General features: G+C 32.7%; 1 protein-coding gene across 1 annotated transcript; it reads left to right on the top strand.

Moving 5' to 3' along the window:
- Positions 1–705: 705 nt before the first annotated feature.
- LOC128238878 (calcitonin gene-related peptide type 1 receptor-like) lies at positions 706–18,942 on the top strand. Its single transcript, XM_052955183.1, has 12 exons — positions 706–967; positions 1,924–2,341; positions 4,100–4,197; positions 7,050–7,141; positions 9,346–9,499; positions 11,646–11,796; positions 12,377–12,437; positions 13,750–13,816; positions 14,537–14,619; positions 15,498–15,633; positions 16,706–16,747; positions 17,573–18,942. The coding sequence occupies exons 1-12, from the start codon at positions 923–925 to the stop codon at positions 17,777–17,779; spliced, it is 1,554 nt and encodes a 517-aa protein (XP_052811143.1). The 5' UTR covers positions 706–922; the 3' UTR covers positions 17,780–18,942.
- Positions 18,943–20,135: the final 1,193 nt, after the last annotated feature.

The following is a 20,135-nucleotide window of genomic DNA, read 5'->3' as shown; positions in this document are numbered from 1 at the left end:
ATACATCAATCCAAAACTTGTCTTTTAATTAATTTCTTAATTAAACCTCCAGCAAACAAATTGCCTGAATTAATAAGTTAGCAAGTATACATCGGCAATATATTTGACTTTTTAAAGCATGCAACGGACATAAACTTAGCTTTAAGAAACTCAATTTCATTACTGGCATAAAAACACGGGCAATTACACTATCATTTCACTTATTATTATCAAGTGAATGTTATTATAAGGCTCTTGATTTGATTTACAAAACTTGCTCGTTACAAATACCTTTTATAAATGCTGTGGTTAAGAGGTGTTCTTTTATTTTGTCAATTGAAGTAGCCATAATGGCTCAAAAATCAAACACAAATACGAATCTTAGAATTAAGCTAAAGTTCTAATCAAATTAACAAATACCATATACTGTGATATTAGACAAATGCGTTTTTAAATGTTATGTCTAATATTATAAGACGAATGAAATTAAGGGATTTGTTTGGTTATTGATTCGTCTTTTTTCTGCACATTATTGTAGTTTTACCTCCTACTGACAGCTGAAACGCCAATGCGGTTCTCGTAAATAGTGGCTCCCGGCGTCTTGTTATCCAACTATTTCTATCTCATCGGCGGGCGAAAAGGAGTATCGTAGTATTGGTCTTTCTACCTACAACATTTCAAAACGCGATGCGCACAGAGAGGGTTATGAGATTTGTAAATACTCTGGAATTGTTACCACCAACTTGAGATATATTGCAGATAAATACTCAATGTTAAGCTTTTCTACTTATTCTTGGGTTCATACACTAATTGAATGTGCTTGATGTCTTAATGTGATACAATTTAGACTGGAGATAAAATAGTGTGTGTATGGTGTTAATGCCGATCTCTGTTTCGTGTGCTTTAAGAAGTTACAAACAAACTAAAATTGTCAAGGAGCATCATGTATGTGACTGTGATTTTAATATCGATACTTCTGATTTTGAAGGTAATTATTTCATATTTTGAATAAATGTAATATATTGAAGTAATCTAATCATACTTTTTTGCATCTTTAACTTATAACGTCTTCAAGTTTTGTGTAACATGAAGTTAGGGTATACTGTCTTACTTAACCAGAAACAACATAGCTGTAAAACTGTAAAAAGCCGCCCGAATTAAAAAAAGAGGCTGCGAACACAACGTTAATGTGTATGTGCGCGTAAACGTTATTATCGCTGTTGAGTTAAGCGTCTTAAGTTATTAGCCTGGTTATACACACAAAAATAATCAGTGAACATCGAGTTTCTAAATGCAACGACGAAGAGATTCGAATGTTATTCCTATGAATAGCGGGAATGAATTCCTTCCTTTATTAAAACAAACAATGCTCGGTACGGGTCGATTACGTCCGATGTTTGTCACTTTCTCTTGCGGCGATTGTCGACCCATGTAGATGTTACCTGATCTTAGCTGAGTTGTATAAGATGACTTATTACACGATTAATATTAAGCGGTGTATACATCAATCAAGTATTACAGCAAGTGCAATGATTTGTCTTAAATTTAACATTTTTACTTTTCATCGTAAGCTACTCGTTTGAAGCTAAATCGGTAATGTTTCCTGGTTAGTGTAAACACTTTCGTCATGAGCAATGAAAACTCACAGGTTGTACATTGTTTATATAAGCATGTTTCTGGAGAATGTTTCAGGATTCAAACAAGCTCAACTGGCCTTTGGTGCATGTTTTCGTCTCTATACTCTTTTGTAAACATTTTTCTCCATTTGTTTAAGATTGATGAAAATAAAAAAGTCTTCAATGTTTTGCAAATAATTCATTATTTTAACGTTTGATGTGTTTTACGAAACATTACCTAATGCGATAATTAAGAAAATATCATGCAATTACAACTAAATTGATAAAGATTCCAAGATCTAATTCTTGTTATTTTCATTCCCTTCAGCATGTCTTCTGCTCGCAGTTGTGTCGCAGCAAGCTTGGTGTTTTCCCTGAGAATGTCTTCAACATACACGCCTGCGGTTGGTGCTATTATTATCTGTTTCCCGGTCTCACATACACACCACACCCGAGCTTTAATAGTCTAGCCCTGAAAACAAATATGTCATATACCGTCCAGCCTGACATCAATAACAACACTTCGATAAATACAATTTGTGCCACCCTTTCTAGTGACGAATGTGAAAGATGGCTACTTTGTTGCAAAGCGTCGCGTGATTGCTGCACGCGACAACTGAAGTCACGTGATTCTAACAACACATGTCCACCTACGTGGGATGGTTACGGTTGCTGGGACGCCAGTGCCCCAGGTGTTACAAGCCAAATGTCCTGTCCCACATTTCTACAATTTTCCGTTCCCACAAGTGAGTAGACAGAGATTCATGGTAAATACCAACCTTATTTTGTCTGATGATCATTTACTTAATACATATAATTCCACTATCAGATTGCTTCAGAGACTTTTGATAATTAAACAAAAATACATTTCGGTTTTCATGTTTTTTAACTCGACTCAACTTAATGTTTCGCATAACTTTTTAAACATGTTTTAGCAAAGCAACGTATGCAAAGGCATGTATTTAAGTAATTTAGTATTATAGAATAGCAAAAAATATTACTGATAAATGAAAAACTACGTTTCGTAGGATTTTCCCATAGTAGATACACTCTGACACGTTATTGAGGTATTTCAAAATGTTTGCTTTGTTTGCCACATGTAATAAATTATTACTAATAATATATTTTGTAACACATTTGGCTCTTAAGTCTTTATCTGTTGGACATATATAAAAAGTGGCATTACCGTAAATAGGAAATATCTCCGTTTAACACAAGTCATTATTATTTTATATTCGAATTACAACAAATAATCAATGCTTAGATTACATACCACATACATACATTGGCAAGTCTCTTTTGTTTATTAGCTAGCTGATGATAGGATTTATGTTTTTTCACCATGTGAAACAGTTATATGATGGTGTTAACTGTTGTGTTTTTACGCGAAATAGCAAATGGTATCAAATACAATCGTATTTGCGTTATGGCTTCAGTTTGACCCTTTTTTTATTTTGCTAGATGTGACTTATATGCTTATTTTTGCTTGAGGTTTTATTTTCATTAGTTTGTTTAATTTGCTATTTGTTCAAGAATTTTATGCTTAATTCTTTACTTCAATGAAGCCTTGGTTGACATTAAACCATTGACTCTTCTCAAACGTTAACCGTAATAACAGCCCACATTATTTTTATGATTTCTTGTATCATCTGGTTGGTATGAAATAACTCCACACCTTGCATCTGAGAGAAAATAGTAGGAAAGTTGTAAATGACGTTCGACAATGAAGCAGTTAGACATAATCTTGTTCAGGACCTGAAGAAAGGAAAATTAGTTTTCATTACGGTCAACATTACTCTAACTTATTTATTTTTTATTTTTTTTAGTGTCATTTCTGCGTCATCACATCTCTTTATATTGCAATTTCGTAGAATTAGGCTATAAACAAATGCATACTGATAACTTAATTGCTTTTAATCAGAAACGTTAAGTGTTTTCATATGCTGATTTGCAAAGTACAATTTGCAACTCTGTGAATATACTTAAATGAACATAACTCTTGTCAAAATGGCAATTTAGTATAACTTGCCATACCTCCGAATCTAACGTTTCGTGATCTGACATTTAGTAATCACTTGCACACTTTGTAATAATGGATTTCATTTCACTAGAAATGAAGTATTATTAACTTAATATAAACTATGATTTCATTTAAACATTTGCTGCATATTATTACTTACGTATATTTACATATTTTTATATACGTTTTTTGAAGCAATGATGGCGGTAATATAAACATATGAACAAGCAATTGATTGGACCAAAACGAGATTATGTTTTCAACGTGAGTTCACATGAAACCTTCGAAGAATCTCTCTTATATGCCATTAAACAATGCTATTTGGAACTCTTAAAATGTAATGTAATAATAAACGTTAGACTGGTGACACGACTAAAGATTTAGTACAATACTGCATGAAGCATATAAGATGACGGAAAGTTACTGTATATTTATAGTTTGTCTCATCTTATCAGACTTCATAAGATATGTTATTTTTTTCCAGGATCAGCACTCAAAACCTGTCAGTCAGATGGGACGTGGCTTAAGCGTGGATCTCTTGGATATGAATGGACAGACTACACACCTTGTCTTAGTTACCAGGTACAATGAATGTCAATCAAATACACACAGTCATATCATTTCGTTATCTTATATCATACGGATTATTTTTAAGTTTTAAATATATTGGCAAAACATTAAAACAATAAATCCCCTTTTTTTAAAGAGGCGTATAACTGATAAGTGAGACTATATTGACCAATCAAAAATCGGATCAGTGTGTTTGTATATTATGCTTTAGCTGTTAACTGCAGTTGTTGAAGTGAGCAGAAAACGTTCCGTTCTAAAGAACAGTATTGATTATGCTGAAACAATTGAAAAATCACGCATGGATACTAAAGCATCTTCTTGTTCATGTGTAAACATTTTTAAAAGTGAATTGGGCTGGTGATGAAACCGATAAATGAATGGGAAAATTTGTTTTGTATGTGTATATGTATTTGTTTAGATTTAGAAGATGAAAGTTTCTTGTTAACGTCTTTTACCGGTGATAGGTTTACTCCTTTCGTTTCTCATTTTATACACTCACACACGCACACACATGCGTGCACACCCATGCACGCACGCACGTACGTACGCAAGCACGCACGGACGCACGCACACTCTCTCTCTCTCTCTCACACACACACACACGCACACACACACACACACACACACACACACACACACACACATATATAAGTAGTACTTATTGTGCTTTTAATTGTAATGATTGCAAATAACTGTTTTCAAATATATGAATTACTTGTCGAATCAAGTTAATGTCTGATGAAGAAGTAACATTGAGCAATATGCAATCATGTCGAATTCTTCTTCAACAATCACTAGTTTATCTGAAATTCAATCATTATTTTGCGTAGGTTTTTCATAATGCTCTTCATTCAACATGCATAGGGGAGTATCTTTTAAATTATTCAATTTGGTTTTTTGTTTTATAAATGATACATTTTTTCAAAGATTTTCGTATTTTTAAAACCTTAAATATCACAAGAGTGTTTTGATATTGGACATATAGTGTTATAATTCAGTCTAAGTATCAACATTTGGGGCCTGTTGTGCGAAATGCTCATTGGCTTCCATACCCAACAGCTCAAGCACAATTTCCAGTTATTCATTTTAAATATTAAAGTTAATAATCTCTAAGACCTTCGAATAGCACCGAAAAGCAATGTATTTGTCACCTTAACTTGTACTTTCTAAATTGACAATAGTAATCGATATCTCTAAAACAATTCTGAAATTCTGTTTGTGTTGCGGTCGGATTAAATGCACAATTATATTTTTAAGTAATTATTCAGATTATTGATCGAATATTCAGTATTGACGCAGTTTTTGATCTACGAAATTAGAAAGTCATATAAATCAAGCAGTATGAAGAACGATTATCGATGAGAGATGTTCATCTTACAAGCATCTTCGTCCTATCTTCGTCCTATATTACAAGCAAAGACGGCAGAAGTGTTTCCATTTAGTTGGACACAAATATTGTGTAGGAGTACATATTTCGTACGATTCAAAAATATTTGCCCAATATTCTTATTGGAAATAATTTCTGAAATAACTCTAATTATACTCAACTATATTATTAACGTTTAAAACCAGGTACCCACCGTGAACGTTTTGTATACTTTAATAATGAGGAAAAAAACTTTACTCTGTCGATAAAATATAATGTTTTAGTATAGAACATTGAAACTAAATTTAAACGATTAAAGTATTCGCGTGATCACTTTTTATCTTTGATATTTATATATAATCTTTATCTACAGCATTTCAATATAAGGTAACAGTTCGACGCCCTCTCTGATACCAGTCTTCGTATGTGTGTGGTAAATGACGTGTTAACATAAGACTGCGCTGTTACATAGTTTGAAAATCAGTAACGTCACATTTTACATTTTTCTGGGTTCTTTTTCCTCAAAACATTGTCTTTTGCACAACAGAATATTTCGTTTTATGATTAGTTTACCTAAATGATATAAAACATGCAGCAGACATGAATCTGATATCAATTGTGATCGCATGAAGAAAGAAAGGGCATGTTTTATTTCTAAAATCGAGTGTTAAGTAAGAATATAAGATTTTTTTGCATGACGTGAAATGGTAGGGATCTGAACGCGAGACCAACCGCCCGTGAGCCAGATTCGCGGTTATTCTTACGATATATACATTGTGTCATATTGTTCCAGACACATACCCTTTTGCTTTGAACTAACTAAGAGTTTAGGCAGAAGTTTTTAATGGAAACTCTTAAATTAAAGGACAACAATAAAAATGACAAACCCTCTTTAAGAAGTGTAATGTGGCGCTCTGTTATAGCTGAAAACAGAGAAAAGCTTTCACGATTAATAAAAGGAAAATCAATTTGTCCATTTTTGTGGCGATAGAAAACACCATGGTGTGCCTTTTCTGCATTAAGTATCTCCGTACATTGGGATATAAAGCATGGTTTACAAACTTCGCCTGCAATTGCTCTTCCCTGTTTCTCATTTATAGAATATTTAGAAACATTTTAGTGATTTTATTTTACAGTATTCAAGAATGTATCAGCAATGCATTTTGTGTGTTTGCACTTTTGAAACGTATCCGATACTATAATAAAACAATACAAACTTTAGGGACGAGCCCAGTGGTGAATCTAATATTCTTCTTGTTCAGAGGCATGAAGTAAGGGCCCAAACGACATTGAACAGGAGACACAAAGTTATCACGCAACTGACGTAAAAGCCATCATCATTTTTCATTTTACGAGGATATATTAATGGAGTATGTTTTGAGGTTTTCATGATTAATTTAGACGATATCTCAAGATTTGTTTTCTAATGTGAGAAAGCATCAACCATTCGCGTCTTGATATACTATTTTGTTATATTGAAATTCTAAATTTGTTGCAGGACCTTAGGGTTTCCATCTACATAGGAGTTAGCTGCCAGATTGCAAGCTTACTATGTTTGGTGCCTTCAGTAGTCGTCTTTTGCAGTTACAAGTAAGAATTGTAGGGTTGTTTTATCCACAAGGATGTAATCTGATTGTGTCCTATACTTGCACGTCTAGCAATTGCTTCGTTAACCTGTTGAAACATTTAAAGGGTTAAACATCGTTGAATCGAATTTTGATTCGATAATTGTTCTTGCAAATGTTTATTTGTAGGAAATGATATTATAATTTAAGAAAAATTCCAAACTTCAAAATAGTGAACAGTATCATCATGCCAACGTTTCGGCCATGCTGACATTCGTCAGGGCATACCAAACAACAGAACACACGGCGACATTAAAAACCGCTTAAATTGACTTGAACTGTAAATAAATATTGGCGTTACATTTGACATCACTACGTCATAGCAAGTGTCGTTTTATGTTATGTTATGTTATGTTATGTTATGTTATGTTATGGACTCAAAGAATTCTAAATAAACGGCGGCGTGTCGAACTCTGAAAGTTCACACTCGTATTAACCCATTCCCCGTGAACCAAACAAGGGAAGAAAAACTCTTATACTTTAACTCTTCCTAGCTCAGTCAGTGTGATAAACTCAGGAAACATTTTTGTAATAGTCACGTCAAATGTAAAATAATACTTTCACGTGTAAATACCCTATAAAAAAACTTTCTCGGTTTATGTAGGATATTTGAAACGAGTGAGATGAATATTCTTCTTTTTATATCATACTAATTTAAACAAAAGAATGTTTACATTTTCGCTTCAGTCCTAGCCATTGACCTTAAGCGTAAATACATCATTGACCCAATACATATTTAAATGCTTCTCTGAAACCCTGGTTTCGTCCATGTGGTTATATCTACGTTTTCAAAACCAACGAGCCTTATTCACGTGTAAAAGATGTATTATTCATACATGTTTTCAAGTGTTTTTGATGAAAGTTTAATAGAACAAATACAAATCATATAAAAATAAAAAAGAGCTCAATGCTTAGCCCATTTGTCATATATTAAGTTAAAATGCACATTATAGCATGTATTTTGAGATTCTTAGCAATACTTACTGCGTTCAACATCTCGCAACAGTTTTATTATTGATCACTTGCGGATTCATGTTTGTTATTTTCAGTAGAAACAGTATACTGTTGGATCATTTTCTAACTCCGCTTTGACATGTCCACAAAAGAAAGTGTAACAGGAAACCTAGCCTCACATGATAAAATGATACAACTTCGACTAGTACAGTCTGTATAAAACGAATCACAACATTGCTTGAAATATTGGTGATGGATTTAGTTACGATTTTTTCACTTGTTTCTCGTAAAGTTTCTGGCAAGATTATACGATATAGCTGGGTTAATTCATCGCCATTTTTGCAAGAGATGTACAAGCATTGATTAATAATCAAGTATGTAGATACTTGTCAGCTACGAGAGACACTTAAGTGTCAGTTAAGGCACAGAGGCGGTAATATCGCTCTGGATACGATTGTTTTGATAATCTGATGAGCAATTTGTTGGCCTTCGACTGAGCGTTTCTGATATGTCTAGAAAAAATCAAAAATATCGATATGTCTTAATCAGTCATGGTTATTAAATTTACATTTAATAGACATAACGGTTTCGTCAGAAAAACATAATACATGTTGATATTGATAGCATTAAATCAATTTCATTTCTATTTGTATTAAATGCAAAAAACATTGATTTTTATTTCGAAAACTAATTGCTTGTTTATATGTACAAGCATGAACATGCCAGATAATCTCCCATACTATTGTTTTTTTTTTCTGGCGGTATGTTGGTTTTAATCTTAGAAATGTAAAGTACTTTGTTGTAGAATATTTGTTCTTATACGTATAGGTGTTAAAATCCATACTTGTATGTAACATGATGGGAATAGAATGGAAATGAATTCGTCATATTATAATTATTAAAGATCCAAACTTTTGTTTGATTTATGTTTAATCTTTTTGCTACCGAGCTTGCTTCTGTAGCTTTTTGCATAAATATTATGTCTTTATGATTATCTGCTTTTTACATATTCCATGCCCCACTTACAAAATTATAAGCCAAAAAGTCAAAAGTTACCATTCATATGCCAATTAATAAGAAGTGACCATATTGTGTTATGTTATGTTTTCCAAATAGAAATGGTCTGAAGTATTGGTATAATATTGTTTGTGTGTTTGATTGCTTCAAAAGGGTTTGCCTCTAAGCAATATGTATTTCTATACGTCTTATTCCCAGAGCTCTGATCCGGCAGCACCGCATTCGTCTTCACGTTAACTTCTTCCTCAGTTTCATCATTAATGGCATTCTAACAGTTATCTGGAACCTTGCCATAACACACGAAAAGATCACCAGTAGCAACGTTTCCAGTACACACCTCTACAGGAACTCGGTAGGTAGACGCTGGTTCAGAAATGTAGCATTTTGACAAATCACAATGATACAATGGAAACTACAGAAACAAGCCCAGTGCTCAAATCAATATTAAATTGCGTTTAAATGTTAAAAATTAAACGCATATCATACACTTAGTATGAAACAGACAATACATTTAACACATTTCGAATAAATATAAAATAGCTGTTTATGAAACAACGGCAAGCAAAATCGGGAGATTTTAGCCTCGCAATAGATATACTGGTGATTAAAAAAGCATTACAATTGACAACGAAAACAAATCAAATCAACCAAAACATTATTGTATCAGCACAATAAATTTGAATATTGTTAATACAAAATGACTAGGCAAAAATGCATAACATACAAACATAAATCGAGTGACGTATAAATATGAAATAATTATGAAATTGGTATTATATTGTTATACAATTTGAACTAAATAATGAACCACAACTTTACTTTGCATTCATGTAAACAAATTAATGAAATGAAACTGATCGTGTTCCTTCTTTTTGTAGTTTTAGATAAATAAGTAGCCATATTATTTTCAATCATTATCGCAATACATTGGCAATATTTGGTCATTGTAAAAAGCACAAACATGATATCAACATTTACAATAACTATCACTAAAACAGACATGACATATACATACAATTTACCAGATCATATACGATGTACTCATACACAGGCACCGATCTGATACAGCTATCTTTGCTAAGCTTTAAGCCTTTGCACTTGTAGAGTCTAATGGAGCGTTGTAGTAAAAAGGTGGCCAAACTTAATACATATACAACTATTAAATAATTTGTTTACAAGTATCCCACTCGTTAACTTCCAACAAGTTTCCTTAGTCAGTCATTTCTTGATATAGTTTTTTTATTAAAACTAGATAAACTCTCCTGCACGATGTAATTATATTTGCCTCACACATAAAACGAACTTTCAATTGTCAATTTATTAAATTGTCTAGCCGAAAATATTTACCTCTAAGCAAATATCTGTTTATCCTAGATCATTTATTCACTTACCTTGGTGTTTATGTGTGCGTCTGTCTATAAATGAATAAACCTAATTTCATTTTTACATAGAATGCTGATACCATAGCAATTTTCGTTAATGATTTCATTGCAGCTTCTATCATTTTCTTAATCACAAAGTATTAAATTAAGTAGGTTTGGTTATGTAATCGCTTTTAAATGCTCATTAATAGCCTCTGTAGCCATAATCAAGCTATGCTGATATATATTATTTAATAAACAGCATTTTGTTGTTAAGGTTTTCCGGTATGAACTTTATACGCACAAGACTTGATCCTGTTCCATTAAATGGGTTTGTTTTGTGTAATGAAGTCAAGGGAGGCTACTACAGCGAACCGAAGTCAGAAGTTACAGAATTTACTTAATTAAGCAAAATAAGAACTAAACATTTATGTTTTATCAAAATTAACAAAATTGCTATTACGAAAACAATTATTAAATGTCAAAGCACAAAAAACACCATTTTTTAATACGGCGTCCTGTATTTTCACCGTTGGATATGGGAAAGGAAATTAATTGGCATACAATAAAATGAGTTATTCGTGTTTTAAGTTTAGTGGAATGTTTTTTACTTCTGTGATTTTTTAACATTTTGTTAATGAAGTTAACTTCCTTTTTAACTTGGCTTGTCAAATCGAAAAACTAAAGATGTTTCCATTATATTGTGTTCTATATAGTATCGTTGGAGCATACTTATAATTAAGAGTTAAGGAAAATTATATTTACGCACAGTCTAAGTGTTCAGTCGTTCTGTTTTTACTATTTTAAAGTTGTTCAATCAGAATACATCAGATTTCGTTTCCGCTTATTTTTCATCAGTACGCGTGTTTCTGAAAAAAACAATATTAGTTTATATTATAACATATGACATGTATTGAAGGGTATTCCGACGTTTGTTGCAAAACATGAAATTTATTACTGAAAATATTGAGTTAGTTCTCGGAAACTTATTGCTTATTAAGTACTTTAACGTTTGTTACGATAATGTTTCGGATACCATGACAATTTAATACCAATGCTATATATTACCAACTGACACTGTTTTTTAATAGCGACCCCGGTGTTCAACATGAGCATATGTTCTCCCATTTATTTCAGGTGGAATGCCGATTGTTGTCCATTTTAAAGATTTATTTCACGGGCACCAATTATATTTGGATGTTTTGTGAAGGACTCTACCTTTACCGCCTAATCGTAAATGCATTTTCTCCACCAAAGAGACTGGTGCTATTTTATGTCTTTGGATGGGGTAAGCTTTTTTTTGGCACTAGAAACTCTTTAGCCGTTTTCCATCGAAAACAACCTCGGATGTATATGGACGGATTACATTTTCAGACATTATAACCCTTTACTACTATGCAAGAAGATTGCATAGTAATTTAAATTCAGCAGTTTAACCTTGTGGCTTTCTCTGGGGAATCCTTATTATTTATGTAACAATACACTTCATTGGCAAACAATTTAAACTAATTTATACAAAATACATTTTAAAACACTTAGTTAGTTTATACTAATAATTACAGTTTTACATACTGTTGCTACTGTTGAACCTGTAAACACACGAGTTGGTTGTCTATGGAAACGGCCGAGGAGCTCCGAATATTTTTGGCTATGCCAAAAACATTGAAACATAGTAATTGCATTATTAAGTTTATGTTTAAACCTTTTTTCTACGTGTGACATAAACTCCTATGCTTTTGAAAGCATATGTATATTCGGATATTGCTAATTTAAATGGGATTTAAATTATTTGTATTGGTTAAAGCAGGATATAATAACACATGAATCATATTCCAGGGAAAATTAAAATGATTATCTTTTTCTTTCAGGAACACCTTTGTTGTATTCCATAGCGTACGCGATCGTGCGCCTAGTGGAAGCTGACAAAAGGTAATTTATAGTATCATGTCATGCACAATATTAACGAATTTGGTTGATTTATGAGATAAAAGTCTAGATACAAGTCAAACTCTTTGTAAACGATGAAAAAATTCCTCCTCTTTTTAATTTATTGCAAATCGTTCCTCAAATTACAGAAGTTAAGGTATCGAAACAAAAAGATCAATATCTGTATAATTCTTACATACGACTTTTGCTTTCCAAACATTTACCAAAATTAACGTTTCATTTCAACACTCGTTATTAAACCAAGAACCATGAGTTGTGTTTCTGTGAAACCTCTTTTTCAGAATGTTTTCAGATACGAAAAACGAAAACACATATATCATAGAAGAAACAAAAACAAAAATATATAATGGTATAGTTTTGCACAAGAATGAAAACTGTAAAACAACATAAATTCAATGGATGATTTGGGTAAAATTTGGACGCAATCTTGGACGCCATTTTAAATATCTCGATTTCCCCAAGCGTGGCGCGAGGCAATCAAACGGATCCTCAACTATAAGGTCTCAGATTTTGTAAAACAACAACACTATCTATACACTCTCGCCATCTGTCGCCGGACTTTTAAGTAAAATATTTATAAAAATTAAAACTTAAATCGATCAAGATATATTTTCATTTTCTGGTAAATTAAAAAGACGCTCGGGTTTCGAAGCAAGCAACATATTACTACTTTGGGTTGATAATGTTAATGAAATGAACTTGTTTTTTTTTCAAATTATTTAAGTAAAATAAACATTTCTTAGATTAGGATTTCAGATTTCGTTTATATCGAGCTGATTTGAAACAACATTTATAAGTGCTGCTCTTATCACGCAAGTTTTGTTTGAGAAACATATATATCCATGTAGTGATGTTTAACTTAAAACTACTAAAAGCATTGCTATAAAAATAAAATCCAAAACGACGATAAAATTCAAAAGCAAAGGCATGGAAGAAGGCAATGGATGGGTTCAACTGAGTAAGTTTCATCTGTTGCTTTAATAATGTAATTAAAAGAAAACCCGTCGCCCATCCCATAAATTTGGCTATACTGAAAATCCCTTTCTTGCCTTTTCTTGCCAAAGGGCAGATATAAAAAACAAATACCCTGTTGGAAGTCCTTTAGTATTGACACCACTCTGTCTGTAGCACCAGGGAAACCTTTTGTGTAATAATTTTCAAAATCCAAATTAATCATTTCTCGCTTCAAATGGCACTAAATTTCCCAAAATAGGTAGCGGTATCCAAATCTTTATTATAGTCAATAATATTAAAGCTAAAAATCCAATTAAGCATATTCATATTTTCATTCCAGCTGCTGGGCCAAGAGTTTAGGGGATAAGGAGTGGATAATATATGCTCCAAATTTATTATGTCTTCTGGTATGTATGAGTTAATTATTTGCAATATTATTGACTGGAACACATTTGCTGTTTTCTACCTGTTGGTTTTATGGTTATTTTTATGATCTTTACTTACTGTTGGGTCTTGTCGTACACATTTATGGTTTTTTATGGTATACAGCTATTTTAAGGGCAATAATGTTCTTAGATAATTTAAACTCATATTATAAAGATAGAGGCTTTATTTACTTTCTGCTTTTGTAAGAAATAAAATTCCGAAATTCTGCAAATGAATCTTTTTTTTGATATTCCAGGCAATGGAAAAACAGATAATGCATTTAGAACTTTAGTGAAGCCATGGTTATGTAATAAGTGTGATCTTCAATGTTGTTTATATTTTGTTGTGTAAGGCTTTCATCTGTTTCCCTAAGATAATTTAATTTCATCACATGGGTTGGACCCTGTTTATGTATGCTCATATGCTGTTGGACCAGAAATTGTAGGTTTTGTTATATAATATGGTTTTTTAAACAAAACATAACTTTAAAGCAAGCTTACAGTTTGTTTAACGGGGAAAGGTATGACACTAGTGTCACCTTAATATTTTTAATTCCTTTGTTACCGTTATTGTGTATTTAATTGTGAAGCATCTTTGAGGAATAAATATACTGCCCTAAATAAAAGCATTGCCTCTAACAAAATTAACCCTGAAGCAACTGATATTCTTTCCTACCTTAATCTTCGCAAAATATTTTTTAGGTGAACGTTTACTTTCTATGTAACATTCTGCGAATATTACTGACACAACTCCAGGCTCATCCAAACGAACCAAGCAATTTCAGGTAAAATCTAAATATATGTTTTCAGTGTTCCCAGTGTTTGTCTTTGTTCTAGTGAAACTGATAAAATGCACACAACTTTTTTTGGCTTTCAACGTATTCGAAGCATAAAACATACACCTTTGTATCATGATGTTCAGCGATCTTGTCGTCGGCCTCAACATTGTATTTTTCGTTAGGTTGAGAAATATAACTGCATCGAATACATACCCAGCTTTGAAACATTATTCATAGGCTTAACAAGTTCACCATATAACAGAGTGATGATTCTTGAATTGTCTAAACATGACTAGAATGACTATTTAACTTGGTGGAATTGTTGGTTAGAAATAGTAAATATCTTAAACACGTTTTTTCTTTCCTATAGACTAAATACTTTGGTAAGTGAAAATCATGTCTGACCACAGGATGTATTTCTAGTTAGTTTTGATGATGAACAATACACATTTGCAGAAAACATCAGACTATTACAGTACTACATTTTTACAATGGGTATAATATGTGTTTATTCCCTTGGGACATTAACAATGCCTGTTTGTTTCCTTCGTATGCGTGTCCAACTCATAGTCACTTGGCCAAGTATGTACATTCGTTGCCAGACATTATTTTCTCGTTCTTTATTAAACTGAGCATCGCCCTTTATCCTCTTTTCGGGGGCCAAATTTACTGGTATTGTGCCGCGAACTATCCTCATCTGTCAGATACAATAAGCAACATTTATTAATCGTATTTATTTTGAATTCCCATAAGATTGTATTTCCTTTAGGTAGGTATCAAACAAGGTTTGTTTTAATAGCCCAACTTACCCCAACTCATCTACCGTGTGTTTCAGCGCAGTGGTTAGTGAATGGTTCTCTCATTTCCTTTTTTATTCACAATAGGAAGGCGTTAAAGGCAACGTTTGTTTTGATACCCCTGTTTGGAATCCAACTGACGGTCACAGTGTACCGAATCCCTTATCATATACCGGGTGCTGTGTATTATGAGAGGTTCTCCGATATAATTACAAACTTACAGGTAACGTCTGTATATTGTATATTATCTAGAACGAATTTGTTAAAATTAAGTTTACGCATTTTATGTTAATCACATCAGACCCGGCTATGCATAGCAATGTATAAACCATGATGATAACAGCACATAAAGGTTAAAGGAACTACGACCTTTTCTTAGAAGTTTGAAAGTAATACTAATGACTGACATGAGTAATATGGCTCAGATATTTCACTGGCAAAACTTTTTTTCATGAGTCGAAGGGCAACAGTTTTTGAAATGTTGACCTCGTTTGCAAGTTTTTTATTAATCGTACTTCTATGATAGAAATGTTGCGAAGGAATAGACAGGATACGCATCATGACGTACACGGTTACGTTTGCATGTGGCTTCATATACATGTTAACAATATAAGCTGAGTTTGATCTTGTTAAAATGTATCTGTAAATTGTACGTGTAGCCTCGGTAGTACTCACATAACTCTTTTCTCGTGCTACCATTCATGCTTTTCAAAACGTGTACAATTCACACGTACTTTCAGGACGTAATGGCAAATAGTCCAGGTTCCCATTTAAAACTTCGAACATATTTGCAAACTCTCTATTGCTCTCTATTGCTACCCTTACAAGTATTGTGATAGAATAGAATTGTGTCGAAAGTTTATTTAAACCATTAAAGCGTCATACATATTATTTAGTGATTTCAATGTTTATTTAAACTGATCTTATCATTTCATATTGGGCAGGATCTGTTTGCAATAGACTTTAACAATTCCCCGTCAATGTATATTTCCCCTTTAAATTATTTCAATTACATATGTTTTACACCTTGTAGTTTGCTGCTTTAAACACTCTTAGAAAGTGAACAAATATGTATGAGACATTCTTAACAAGGCCATAATTATTGAATTTAATTAAATTTTGTAAATATTATTTGCGTATTTTATATAAGGTGTTTCTGATTGACACCATAATAATTAGTGACATATGACAAGCTTCATACAGAAATAATAAGAGACATTCAGATGACAACGTATTTCCAGTTATGTTTTACTTCCAGGCAAAATTGTTCTGATGACGTCTTTATTCAATTTCAGGGCCTTTTCGTCGCAATAATATTCTGCTTATTTAACGTGGAGGTGAGTATTTAAATTAGAATGAACACAATTTGGCTTTAATTCATAACTTAGTAGATCGAGAAAGTTTATTATAAACAGGAAACAGATAAAATAACAAAGATGAATGAAGCACAAGTTGAACAATGTGTTGAAATCATTTCATCTTTGAAAGTGATTCACTGTTTTCAACAACAATGTGCACAATCTTTATCTTACACTTACATGCTTCCTGGATCATACTATCATTGTTGAAATAATTTATCCTTTCTGATAACTCATTCACCTGCCGCTGAATTACTAACGGTCCCCAGAAAAAGAACTAAGATACTCTTATTCCACACAAGACGATAAGTGAGAACATCTTTCAAATTGCATGCTTTACCTTTTGTTTGCATGGCTTCAAACAAACACGCTAATCTTGATGCATTGCATCTGAAATATAACTGTACTGCTGCGGACGGAATCTCTCGTTTGAAGGGTTCAGGGGCAAATGAATGAGTAATCGGAAAGACCTTGTTGTCAAACTGGCTATTGAACCATACGTCTTTACTCAATCAAATTAGTAGAGTGTAAATAATTATTACTATTGTGCAATAATTCAATATCCCAGTTCTATATAGACATGTAACCAATCAAGCAGTTCTGATAAGCCTAAACGGCATATGCAAACATGTGTATCCTAAATTCACGCAACTGAATACCTCAGTAGAGTTTTAAATCATTCTGTTGTTTTCATATCATCGTGCTGTTCTCGTAAAAAAGTGTCTAGTTATTCATATATCATACAATTATACTCTTTTCATTCAGTTGTTCTGATATAATTCAGTACATTTACGTTTGTTCCAGGTTATTTCTCTGCTGAAGCGTTCATGGCAGCAACGACAAAACAATTTGAAACATGATTCCAAGAAAGCTAACTCTGCAACAAGTCTTCACGTGTTTCACTCAGTTACGTCCCGTATTCATTACAACGCCACTGACAAATCATCGCCAAGCAGAAAGCTTATCTCATGCATGAAGACGGATAATTCGGAAGAGGCAGCTGATCTGTGAAAGATATTAACGCTTACATAAAATTTAAAGTTATGATGCTGTTATGCTGCCTTAGGATGCATTTATTTTAATATTATATCAAATATGGACTTAAGATAAATTTACTATAAATGTGATTTCACAGTTTCAGTTTTCAGTTTCAGCTGCCCATCGTCAAACACACTCATCAGATTTCCACAAAATAAAACAATAAAATTATCCGATAAATATCTGGAAAGTATAATTTTTAGCTACACAATGTTCAATAATATAAGAAATAGGAATTACGTTATATCCAATCAAGAAGCAACGATAGCAAAAGTACCAGTTCGTTCATCGTCGGATACCCTCGATACACTACAACGTTATGCTTCGTTGTGTTCTGTGGGCGATTGGGCTTGGAAAATATCGCTATCTCAAATAATAAATTAGGCAGTACCATTTGTTCAGCAAGGTATTTGATGCTTTTCCGTACAAACTAAAATTCAGCCTTTTGCCGAAAGAGAGGCGGATGCAGATTTACAGTAGAATATTATTTTGGCAGCAGTCTAGACCACACTGATGGGAGCTACTTGCACTATATGGCTATTGAAGAATATTTGATTGTAAATGCGACCTTATTGGAAGAAGTGGTGTCTCCCCAGTCTAGTGCATGTTCATCAAAGCATTATTTTGTTAGACAATTGTCCCACAGTAATATTGATCTTTAACGGAATTGAGTTTAATGGTTGACGACGACGCAGTTTGTTTTGCGTTACCTACACATTTTAAAAGATTCATATATAGTTCGACTATGAGTACTAGACATCAACTTTAGGTTTCAATTGGAAATAGATAAGCTCTCAATCTAAATTTTGACAAAGCAGTACGATATCGTTTGATGTCCATGCTTTCAATATTATTTATTGTTTTAATTTCAAATCCATTGATATGTATCATTTAGGAGTGTTTTACATGCTGATTATAAAAATACAGTGAATAATTTTAAAAGAGCTTAAATAAACAAGTTGATGTTAATATCTAGCTTATTATAAATTCCCTTACGATCAAACCTTTGGTTAAAATGTGATGTTGGTGTATGATATATGAAATAACTACGACTACTACGATGTTAATAATGTATTCATACAACGTAGCAATTCGTTGTATTGGAAATATGTATGTATTTTATGTATTTGTAAGATAATATTTGGTGTTTGCCAAAACATTTTCTAAATATAAAAGAAACAAAATGTTTGCATTGCAAACATTATAATTAGTATTCAAGATGTACAATTCATTCGCTATTAATTATTTTCTAATTAATGGCGAAATTTGTAAATATTTACTATGTAAACTCAAAACTCTACAGAGAAACACAAACCGGAATAAATAAATGTCTTATAAGTTTTGTTATCTATTCCAGGAACATCTGATAACAATATTTCCATTATATACTGCTGCTCTAAATGGAGCCTGTTTTATATAAGCAATATTTGAAGGTTTTGAAACAAAAACACGTGAATACAACATTCTGGTGAATTCATAATTAGAATACAACCTACATATACAGCCAATGGAATAGCAGAAAGGCAATCATTAAGTACTAGGCTTTATCATAAGAATTTCAACTCACGTGAGTGTTTAAACGTCCGCCCACTGCTACCCATCCGATACACACTCCCTGTGTCAGTTTTTGCGTTGTTAATGGCCGCCTTAAATGAATTAACTTTGAAGTATTGTTTTTAGCGCCCTTTTTATTCTGAATAATAAAGTGCTTGTATTATAAATACAACGATACACATTTAATTCAGAAAGTGTATGCACCATTCGCTTCCTTAGTTAATGGAGTTGTCTTTAACATATTGCTGCTTTGTAATAGCTATCAGACGGATACCGCTAGCGGATATAGAGCGGAGGACACCTTGTATTTTCCAGGATTGGTTTGACGATTTTGGTTGCAGAAGATGTGTTAAAATCAGGATAATGCGTTACAAACCGAAAGTTTTTTCTTCTGTTCCGACGGTCGCCCCAAGTTGCGCCACACAGCACCAAATCCTGGAATAACCCCTGAAAACACCGCCTCTTCCGACACGCAACATTCATAACCAGTTTGTTTGGCAATCGCCTCAGAGGTCTTCATCAATAAGCAACCATTTTGAAAAGATTTTGAAATTCATAGTAAATACTTCTTATGCAATAAATTTTTCTGTTGATACTATCTTCCGTCTAGAGTTAAACAATTAATACATTTGTGTTATTTTATAAAATACAGCGTGAGTATTTCAGGTTAATTAACAGCACACATTATCTTTAACGGAATCGGGATATAATGTTTATCAATTTGTTATAGATTTTTTTTAATTGGAAGGCCACTAAGTTTGACACCTAGTGATGT

Source organism: Mya arenaria, chromosome 1 (genome assembly GCF_026914265.1).
Source record: "Mya arenaria isolate MELC-2E11 chromosome 1, ASM2691426v1".
In the NCBI taxonomy this organism is placed as follows: domain Eukaryota; kingdom Metazoa; phylum Mollusca; class Bivalvia; order Myida; family Myidae; genus Mya; species Mya arenaria.
Note: the sequence above shows the minus strand (reverse complement) of the source record. Positions and strands in the feature narration are given on the sequence as shown.

Excerpts from the sequence above, each read along its gene's own strand:
- LOC128238878 (XM_052955183.1), top strand. The coding sequence starts at position 923 with ATGTATGTGACTGTGATTTTAATATCGATACTTCTGATTTTGAAG. Across the intron at positions 4,198-7,049 it reads CACCTTGTCTTAGTTACCAG|GACCTTAGGGTTTCCATCTA; the intron begins GTACAATGAATG and ends AATTTGTTGCAG. Across the intron at positions 12,438-13,749 it reads CTAGTGGAAGCTGACAAAAG|CTGCTGGGCCAAGAGTTTAG; the intron begins GTAATTTATAGT and ends TTTTCATTCCAG.